Source organism: Chiroxiphia lanceolata (genome assembly GCF_009829145.1).
Source record: "Chiroxiphia lanceolata isolate bChiLan1 chromosome W unlocalized genomic scaffold, bChiLan1.pri scaffold_40_arrow_ctg1, whole genome shotgun sequence".
In the NCBI taxonomy this organism is placed as follows: Eukaryota; Metazoa; Chordata; class Aves; order Passeriformes; family Pipridae; genus Chiroxiphia; species Chiroxiphia lanceolata.
Genome location: NW_022476499.1, coordinates 592,197 through 602,988, shown reverse-complemented (window position 1 = coordinate 602,988; position 10,792 = coordinate 592,197). Strand labels below are relative to the sequence as shown.

Genomic DNA, 10,792 nt, shown 5'->3' with positions numbered 1-10,792 from the left:
CATCCTTTTACAACTTAAGCAGTCTCACCCAGCCTCTGAAACTATATGATCAGCTAGGATTTATAAGCAGCCAATTCTGAATTTTTCCTGATATTTATATATTCTTCTGGGTTATGCATGAAAACTTTAAACATCTTATTTAAACAAAATAGATGTAACAGTTTAACTTACATCAATGTATTTAAGAAGTTAACACTTGTAAAGTAGCTTTCAACTTTAGCAATTTACATAAAGCCACAGTAAAACTCACTCAGGCTGCTTTAAACTAGGGTTTTGCTCATAAGAGTATACCAGGGGATCCAGAATGCACACCTGCAAAGCAACAACAGTTCTGGTTTGTCACCTGATAACAGGAACACACCTCTGCTGCTTAGCACAGAGACTAGGACAGATGCAGTTTAAACTTGAAACGCTGTCTGTTGTTAGGCAGTTTCCTGTATTATGTCTTTAGATTTCATCTCTCTTTCCACACAGGTGGAAACTTCCAGCTAGAAACAGTTTATTTATTTTTCTCTTTTTTCTCTGGCAAAAACTACCCCTGTCAAATAAGATATTTTTGAGCTAGGTGTTCCACCAAATAAGTCTACCTTAAAGCTTCCTCAACAATCTCAAAAAACCTATCTGTAAAATACAGAAGCAACAAAATAATGTTTACAGAGCTGTTTGAGCAGGGGGGGGAGAGGGAAGGTAGAGCAGCTGTGCCCAGCAGCTCTGCCTGAGAATCGTTCCCCCCACACGCTTTGGAATTTTCTTATCACAGGCAGTTCTCAGCAGTTACTTTAAAAAGTCTATTTCTCCATTACATTTATGTATGTATTTTAAAACAATTTTGGTTATTTTAATGAACAACTTCAGAAAACAGTTAGTAAGACTATGTTATGAAATTGTAAGACAATTTCTTTCTCCAATCAGAAGGTTACAAAGTTGCAATTTTTACAAAGTAGGAGAGTTTCACTCCTGCTTAGTTACCAAGCAACAGACCGTCTCTATCATGAGAAATACACACTGTTTTTTTCCCTGGCAAGGCTGAATCTTTTCAAGGGAGGGCTTTTTACTTTTCTTTTTCCCTTTTTGTCCTGGCAAAGAACTTTGTTTCTTCACATACACACACACAGTAACAATAATATTGTGAGCTCACAAAAACATTCAACAGACACTACAGTTAACACAAGAATTAACAGAAATATCAGAAGGCAGTTTTTTGCCCCCCTTTTCTTCCCCCCCCCCCCCCCCGGTAGGGATCGTCGTCTTCAGGCTTCCATGACACCAAACTTGATTTGTTGCATATTTTTCTGTGTTTTATCTTACACACATTGTGAGACTGAAACAGCCAATTAGTACATGAACAAAAAATAAGTAACTCAGGCTGCGAAGAAGTTCAAAGGCTTATACAGGGATGGGCCTTGTTGTCTTGTTTTCTGCCCAGCCCCCACTGTTCTAATTTATCTCTGTCCCTCTCCATTCGCTTAAATATCTTGACTTGAATTTCTTTTCTTAGTTGTTTTCTCAGTGGAGTTATCTGGTGGAAAAACTGCTTTTTCTGCAGCGGTGGCAATGGAGAGGGGGGGTCCTTACTTCTTTTCTGTCTCCGGGAGTGAATTATTAAATTTTTCTGCATTTTTTTGCTTGGAGGTGTAGTTCAAGGACAATTTGTTACATCGGCAACCTGCTTATCTTTCTGGGCAACTGTGTTTCAGAGTTTTAGTTCTTATATGAATTATTGCATAAATTGTTGCCTCCCGTACGCTTCTAAATCTTTCAGAGTCTCACGGAGCAAGTATCAGGCAAACACACGAAATGCAACTTAACGTAGTAGCTTCAAAGCCTTATTTTCAGTACTATAACAGCACACGTCGTAAACTAAATTCAGCAACCTTGACATTCTTTCAATTAAGGAGGGATTTCCACGTAGATAGAACTACACTTTCCTCCTTCGTTATATGCTGACCCGTCGTTAAAATATAGTCCCCGGTGGCACCCCCGTTAGCTTACCTAATGAGGGTTCGAAAAGTTCAGGTCCGGACCATTTGGCGGGAACTCACCCGCTCTCAAGCTTCACCGGGCTCCGTTCCCCCTGTGCCTCGCCCCACAGGTCCAATCTCTGTCTAGGAGAGAAAATCCTCTGCTCTTTCCCCCTCTAGGAGGGAAGTCACGGCAGCCCCTCTCTCTCGGAGAGGAATCCCTCCAAACTATTTCTCGGAGTTGGAGATAAATCCTTCTTCAACGCTGTAATCACGTCGGCGCCTCCATATGTCACTGATAATGTCGGAACGGCCAATGCGACACAGATATCAGAGTCAGACATAGTCCAGGTGCAAGGTGGTCAGGAAGCTGTTTATTACTCTCAAGTGTTTCTCTTATACTCTTTTTACACTATCGTGTCACAACACAATTGGTCAAAAGTCTCAAGCATAAGACACTGCACACACTCTTAATGGTGACACTGAAGACACTGTGCATGCTGTGACATGCTATTGGTGACATTATACACATTTTGATTGGTGACCTTTGGTCTGGGCTGCATTATGTTTGTTCTGTCCACCATTACAGTAAATATTTCCTAAAAGTTGTTTAAATTCCTCATCACTAATTGCCAGGTTGCTGACAGATTCTCTGTCAACCCCGACACTTGGGTTCTGCCTCGCCCCTCCCTCAGCAGCCTGGCAGGGGTTGCCCAGTTTGGGGCCTTTGTTGTTCCTCCCCCTCCCATCCCAGTGCCCCCCAAACAGCCCTGAGCCAGCCGGGAGGGACAGGATCTGCTGGGCCAGGGCCTGGGGCTCAGGCCTTGGCCTTTGTGCTCCACAAAACCAAGGCAGGCTTTGCTCAGCATTGCAGGGGCCTGCCCAGAGCCTTTGTCTGCCTGCACTCCTGGCCTCCAAGGAGCTGCTCCAAGGAGGCCCTGGGGAGGCTTTGGCAGTGCCTGCCCTCAGTGGGGCCCAGCAATGCTTCAAGGCACTTGCAGTTTGGCTTCTGACTTCTTCAGCAGCTGCTTCAATCTTCTCTCAGTACCTCAGCATCATGGGCTGGGCTGCAAACACATCGTGGGGCTCATTAAAATGCAGAAATCCCTCAGGATCTCTTTGTCTTCCTTTAATTGTCTTCAAGGCAATTTCAAAACAAGTCTTCAAAGTCTGTACTTTTTTATTCAATGATGGATATTTTTAAGTTCAGAGAAGAGGTGATAGAGGTGTTCTGCAAGTGATCTTGATGCTGAGTGTCTCCTCAGGAGATCCACACTGACCCTGTGTGATCAACCTTGCTCCTCAGCCCCCAACCTCACCTGTTCTAACATGGCCCATCTTGGACTGAGATCACCCTTCTTGCCTTAGACTTTACCTGTGAGCTCTGCAGATGGATGTTCCAGCCCCATGGCACCATCTCCCACCTGCTCCTCTTAGAGCTCTGCTTGCACACAGGCCCAGAAAAAGTTTTCCTATTTCTTATAAAATAAATGTAAAGCATGAACAACTTCCCTAGTAATCAAAACGCCTGTAAGCACATGCTCAGTACAAGCTCTCCCTAATGATGGCACCTCTCTATCAGGGACGTTATCAGAAAGGTTTTTCACAGGTCGATACAAAAGGATTGACAGAAACACAATTCAGGAGCTTGCTAAGGAGGCAATCAGACTCCTGAAGACAAACAAGCTTTTACTTCCCTTAGCACACGCACAGGTGAGAGGGATGTGAATGGAGAAAGAGGGAGGAGAGGAGAAAACTGGGAAGGGCCTTTGTCTCAAGAAGAAGGGTCTGTGTGAGAAGATGAGCGTAGAGATGGTCCGTGTGCCAAGACAGGTGTAAGGATATGAGGGATTAGGGAAACTCAGTACACCATCTAACAGGCAGAACAGTGGCACTGAAGCTCCAGGGGAAAAGCAATACTTCTTTGGAATGTCCCTTTGAAAAGGTTGTGGAATTGGTAGAGGTCTCCTGGGAGTGAAGACAAACTAATGTTCACCATCTGTGACAGGGGTCAAAAGTGCAGCCCAGGGAAGTACAGGCTGCACAAGATCCCTTTGGTGAAGAGTGAGACACTGAATGGCTCCAGTGGGTGACGTGTCTGGCACCTGAAAGAGAAGAGCAGGAACATGGACTGTCCAAGGATAAATCAGGCCCCACCAGCCTGGTCGCCTTCATGATGAAGTAACTCCATTGGTGCCCAGGGGAGGGCAGTGGATGTGTTTTACCTCCACTTCAGCTCAACTTCTGGCCTGGTTTCCCTCACTGCTCTTATGGCCAAGTGAGGCCACCACAGCCTGGGTGGGCAGACAAAGAGAGGGGCAAAGCCCCAGCGGGATGATGAGGCTGAGAGAGCAGAGGGAAGGGCTCTCACCCTCCCTGCAGGGCACTGGGACATACTGGGGCACTGTGGGGCAGGACAAGTGACTCTCCTGGGACCTGGGCACTTTAACACCTGTACCATTCCCCAGAGCAGGCAGCTCTGCCCTGTTTGTGGATGGCACTGAACTGGGAGGACCATTGCTGGACCTCAGGGAAGCCGTTCAGCAGAACCCTGGCTGGCACCAGGACCATCCTGTCAGGAACTTCATGAGAGAGAAGGACAAAGGCCAGGGAGTGCACCTGGGACAGAGGGACACCCTGCAGGGGCAGGGACTGCCTGACTGGGGAGAGGAACTGTGGAAATGGTCCTGCTGGTGGGCAGGAAGCAAACCATGACCCAGCAGTGATCCATGCAGGCCAGTGGGACCTGGTGGCAAAGGCAGCCAGCAGTGTCCTGCAGGGTTTGAACAGGATCCTCACCAAAGGAGTGAGGGAAGCCAGTGTGTCCCTGCTCATCACCCCTTAGACCTCCTGTACTCTGTTTTGTCCTTTTGGGGCCCTTGGTTCAGGTGTGCTGGGCCTGGCTGGGAGGGGGTTCTCTTCCATTGTAGCAGCCCTTGTGGTTACTGTGGAGCAGGGATTGCACACCATCGAGGTCTGCTCTGCTTCCCACTCTTCTTCCTCCCAGTGAGTTTCTGGGTGTGGACAAGAAGCTGTGGGGGGAGAGGGGTGTGTTGGGACAGAGCCAGGACAGCCGAGCTCACCTGACCAGGAGAGATTTGCACAATCACATACAAGGGGTCATCTGCAGAACCTGTTGTGGGACAGGGAGCCTGCAGGAGATCATCCAGCACCATCTCCAAGTGTTCCTTGAAACCTACAGTGATGGGCACTGCACCACGTCCCTTGAGTGCAGTGCACTCCTGAATGAGTGGTTTGGGTGGTTGAAAGAATCATTGTCAAAGGAATTGGCAAAAATCAGGTTTTAATATAAATGTGTGAAAGTGTGACCAAGTAGAGTTGGGTGACAAGATCCACTCTATCTCTTACTACATAGATGAAGCAAACATAGGAAAATCAGATTAGAGTCAATTTAGAATAATTTACACAGAGATCAAAGATGCAAAAGGCTCAAGGTGTAAAGGTGTAAAAGATAAGGAGGCAAAAGGGATTTGTAGTACTTAATCATTGACCAATTCAATCCTTATAAAGGGATTCAATAGGATTTGCTGCAATCATAACAGTGACAATTATTGATTCACTATAACAACATTCACACCATAGTCAATGAACACACATACACAGAGGTAGAGTTGTGAACATCTGTGTGTGTAAAGGTACCTATCACAAATTTCCCTTGTTGTCAGTGAAATACTCCTGTCAAATCCCTTTGTGTTTCCCAACAGACAAGGGTGGCATCTCGAGGAGTGTCTGTGTCTGTTGTTGGGTATCATCCCAGTCCTCATCGTCAGCAACAGTCTGCTGAATATCCCAAATTTGAGGGTTTCCAAGCTCCTGGAGGCTTCAAGAGTTGTCCCACAAAGAGGAAGGTGCTGGAACAGCCACTGTGGCCCAGAAGAGCTCAAAGGGCCTCACTCAGGACTGCTCTTTATAGGGTTGCAAGATGGTTGACTTTGGCCACCACTAAGTTTTTGTTCTGGACATAACCCAATTCAGAAACTACTGGACTATGTTCCCAAAGTTCAGTAACAGTTGTACTGGTCCGCTGGGGCTACAATTTCCAATGGTGCTGCTCCACTGGGCTATGATTCAGGGGAATGTTTTACCAAGGCTACAAATGGTAATTGCACATCCTTGGTTGGGCAACTGATGATTCTGATTGTCCCCACCTCTGCCATGCAAGAGCTCCTGGTTCATACCAGGCAGTGCCTCGTGGCTCCACTGGGATGGTCAAGGGACATTTCACTGCTCAGCCCTTCAGTCAGGGCTTATCAGGAGCTCCTGGGATCAGGCCTGAGGATGGGCGGGGGGATGCACCACCACACACCTTCCCAGTCTGACTGTAACACCAAGGGCACAGTCTGGCCTCCTCTGTCCTTCACCTGCCTGTCTCACCTCCCATCGAGGAGCCCTGGCTCTGCACCACAACCCCCCTGATATGAGCCCTCACACAACACAGTCACACACTGGGAAATACACACTGATATTTTTCTCTTCCAGGAATGTTCCAGCTCAGCACAACTCCCTCCAAGCCCTCCCCACTCCCCTGCAAGGTCTCCATCCCAGTCCAGTCTGGTCTGGCCCCACAGCAGTGCCCAGCCCAGGGGGTTGCAGAGCTCTGGGCACAACCCCCCCAGCCCCAGCCCCTCTGAAGGGCACAGCAGCTCCTATGGGCAGAGAGGAGTCAGCCCAGAGATGGGTGGGCAGAAGGAAAAGGAGGTCCATGGCACCCTGTGGTCCCTACATAGAGTATCCTGAGAGCTCTGCAGCCCCTTTGTGCCAGCACTAGCCCTGCACCTGCTATTCCCTAGAGACAAAGGAACCAACCCCAAGCTGGTACAGCCAGAAAGGTGCTTTTCCCTCCCATTCACTCCTGCTGTGCTGAGGATGAATCTTAGATGAAGAAGTGGCTGAAGGTTCATTAATTTTTCTTAAAGGAAATGGTTTCCCATTTATACCAAGTCTATGGGTCACACACGATGGGTGGATACTTAAGGGGAGAAATAATTATGTTTATTGAAACAATCATAGAAAGTGGATAAAAGGAAAAAAAAGATAATAAAGCAAAAGCAGACTTGTCCTGTCATGATGTACCCTGGAAGTCATTGCACAGGAAGCAGGTGGTCCATGTTTGCAGAAAACATCCAGTTACCAGTTTCCTCAGGGCATCCTTGAGCTCCTGGTTCCTGAGGCTGTAGATGAGGGGGTTCAGTGCTGGAGGAACCACCGAGTACAGAACTGACACCACCAGGTCAAGGGATGGGGAGGAGATGGAGGGGGGCTTGAGGTAGGCAAATATGGAAGTGCTGAGGAACATGGAGACCACAGCAAGGTGAGGGAGGCACGTGGAAAAGGCTTTGTGCCGTCCCTGCTCAGAGGGGATCCTCAGCACAACCCTGAAGATCTGTACATAGGAGAAAACAACGAAAATGAAACAACCAAACCCTAAACAGGCACTAAACATAAGAACCATAAGCTCCCTGAGGTAGCCTGAGTGTGAGCAGGAGAGCTTGAGGATGTGTGGGATTTCACAGAAGAACTGGCCCAGGGCATTACCCTGGCACAGGGGCAGTGAAAATGTATTGGCTGTGTGCAGCAGAGAATAGAGAAAGCCAGTGGCCCAGGCAGCTGCTGCCATGTGGGCACAAGCTCTGCTGCCCAGGAGGGTCCCGTAGTGCAGGGGTTTGCAGATGGCAACGTAGCGGTCGTAGCACATGATGGTGAGGAGGAAATACTCTGCTGAGATGAAGAACAGAAAGAAAAAGGCCTGTGCAACACATCCCATGTAGGAGATGGTTGTGGTGTTCTGGAGGGAATTGTGCATGGCTTTGGGGACAGTGGTGCAGATGCAGCCCAGGTCTGTGAGGGAGAGGTTGAGCAGGAAGAAGCCCATGGGGGTGTGCAGGTGGTGGTCGCAGGCTACGGCGCTGAGGATGAGGCCGTTGGCCAGGAGGGCAGCCAGGGAGATGGCCAGGAAGAGCCAGAAGTGTAGGAGCTGCAGCTCCTGCCTGTCTGCCAATGCCAGGAGGAGGAACTGGGCCATGGAGCTGCTGTTGAACATTTGCTGCCTCAGGTTATTGCTTTCTGTTTAGGAGAAAAAGGCAGAACTGAATTAGGCCAGACTCAATCAGCAAAATTTCTTGCATGTCTCATAGCAATTCAACATTCAGGGCCTCTTTTCAGGAAGATCTCTCTGCATCCCTCTCCCTGAGCTCTGGGTTTTGCTGGCTGAAGGGGGCACTGAGAGCAGGGAGCCTGGAATGGGCTCCCGAGGAATCCTTCTTGCTGTGCAGTGAGAGGCAACTTGGAGCACAGGGTGACCTCCAATTACATGCACTTGTGATGTATCAAAGTGTTTCCAGAACTGCTGGTCACAGTTTGCCCAAGGGCAGAACACAGAGAAGGGATTTGGGGGACTTGATTTTGTTCCAGTTCCTCTTGCCAGGAGAGAGTTTGGATGCTTGAAATCTCTGACATTTCTAATGTGCTCCAAGCGCAATCTTGTGAATCCTGAGAGGCAAAGGAATGGTCTCTTGGTGCAGAGACAAGAGCTGGCCATCTCTGCTTTTCACTGCTGCCCCTGTCTGGCATCTTGGAGCTGAAGGGAGATCACCCTTAGGATTTCCCTGCAAAAAGAAACAAGGAAATTCTGGGAGCAGAGGAATCCTGGTCCAAAGAGCAGATTGACAGAATCCTTGCCTTTCCTCAGGATGCCTGATTAGGATCTCATCTTTCTCCTCCCAGACTGCCACACAGAGGGATCATTGCAGCTCCCAAGTACAGCTGCCCAGGGCATTTGCATGGATTTAGCACTGAGGAGTTTTCTCCATGGGGATCCTGTGCAGCACAGAGATCCTATGGCAGAGCTGTGCCCTTCTGGAGGGCACCTGCAGCCCTGCAGGACACCCAGGCAAACAGCTGAATCCCCTGAAGGTGCCTGGAGGGCACTTGGGCACTTGGCTCCCACAGACACATCCCCACAGCATCACCCAAAGGGTTTGTGTCTGCACAGGAATCTGCTCTCCCCAAACCCCACAGTGGCTCAGAAAACCCACTGGTGAGAACAAGGAGAGCCCAGGCAGCAGGGGATGGCAGTGAAATGCCACAGTGCTGCTGCCAAGGGAGGAGGGACACAGAGAGACAGCTGGAAATCAGGGCCTTGTCCTTGCCTGGGCTCTGGCTGCTGCAGGGCAATGCACAGCCCAGCCCCCGTGGGCCTGAGGGCACAGGCTCTGCTTCGGCTGGGAAAGGAGCCCAGGCAGGAGCTGCTCAGGGAAGGGGTCTGTGCCACAGGGACAGCAGGGAGGGGCCCACATCCCCCTGCCCATCCCTTGTGGCAGCAGCTGCCTCTCCCTGCCTGCCTATCTCTGGGTGAGCAGCTGTTCCTGCCAGCAGCCCCTCCCTGTGCCCAGCTCAGCTCCCTGCCAGTGCTGCCAGAGCCATCCCCAGCCCAGTGCCCAGGGGCAGCTCTGCCTGGGCAGGGGCTGCAGAGCAGATCCCAGACCCCCTGCGGTGGCTGGGAAGGGGGAGGTGTTCTGGGGGGATGTGCTTCCTGAGAAGGGTCCCTGGAAATGGAGGAGGTGGAGCTGAAGCTGTGAGGAGCCCTGACCCTGCAGCTGAAGGGCCCTTCCCATCCCTGCCTTGCCCGTCTCTGCCCTGCCCTGAGGGGTCACTCCTTCCACCCACAGCCCTTCTCCCCCAGCCCCGTGGCAGCTCCTTGGCCGGGCTGAGAGCTGAGCCTGGCAGGCAGCAGAGTCCCTGCCCCAGCACACAGAGCCCTGGGGGCAGGACCCTGCTCTGCACCACAGCCCTGGGCACCCCTGGCTGCACCCCCACCTTCCCACCCCACAGCCAGCCCTGCCACAGGGAACCTTCTGGCCCTGGGCCTCTGAGGGGGCAGCAGCAAGTCCTGCTCTGCAGCAGCTTCTCCTGCTGCACCCCAGCAAATCCAGCAGAGCCATCCTGACAGCTCCTGCCACTGCTGCCATTTGGCAGCTGGCAGAGGCACTTGCAGCAACTCCCCTGCACTGCTCTGCAGCCACAGCCTGACCCTGGCAAAGGGCTGGCAAGGTTCCTGCCCTGAGCAGCTCTGCCCTGTCCTCCCAGCCCAGGATCCCTTGAACCTCCTGCTCCCTTCTCCTCTCTGCCCTTGCTGCCTGCAGCTCCTGCCCTGCTCTGCCATCTGGCCACTTCCCCTGCACTGCAGCAACTGGGAGAGTCCTGCTGAAAGATCCTGGAAGCTGTGGGATGTGTCAGCTTTAGGAGATGCCTCCAGGAAGGCAAGTTGAACTTTCCTCCAGCCAGAAAATTCTTCCTTCAAATCCTGGGAAGGTTTCTCGTGTGGTGAGAGTTCAGTCCCCTCCCAGCCCAGGCTGCCTCTCCTCTCTCTGCCTTCTCTGCTGTGCCCTGGGTACTGCAGGCAGTGCCCTCAGCCCTGCTGGGCTGTGCAGAGGAGGTGCTCACCAGCAGAGCTGTCTCTTTGAAGCTCTTCTTGCTTGCCAGGAGCTCCCTGTGTGCCAGGAGCCCGGCCCAGCTCAGCAGCACAGCAACAGCCCCAGGCATTTCATGACCCTCGAGGGGGTTTGGCGTTGTTTACATGAGACTCAGTCTCTGAGAGGAAGTTCAAACAACTTCTCAAGAAGTCAAAGTGAAACACTAAAGTTTCTTGTAGTGCTAATGAGTCTCACTGAGGGACACAACTGAGAACGTGTCCCCAGGTTCCAGTTAGAGCAGAAAACTGCAGACAGTGATGCCAAGGATGGACAAGCAAGGGAAAGGTGGCTCTGATGCTGAAGAAACCTTCACTTGTTTCCTTAATCCAACGGGTCAAG

The 10,792-nt window shown here is 50.7% G+C and overlaps 1 protein-coding gene across 1 annotated transcript; it reads right to left on the bottom strand.

The window, feature by feature from the left end:
* Window positions 1-1,569: 1,569 nt before the first annotated feature.
* LOC116781338 (olfactory receptor 14J1-like) lies at window positions 1,570-8,022 on the bottom strand. The gene is made up of 2 exons (XM_032677030.1): window positions 7,114-8,022; window positions 1,570-1,674 (listed from the first exon to the last, which is right to left on the bottom strand). Exons 1-2 carry the CDS (start codon window positions 8,020-8,022, stop codon window positions 1,654-1,656), a joined length of 930 nt encoding a protein of 309 aa, XP_032532921.1. The 3' UTR covers window positions 1,570-1,653.
* Between the last annotated feature and the right edge of the window lie 2,770 nt (window positions 8,023-10,792).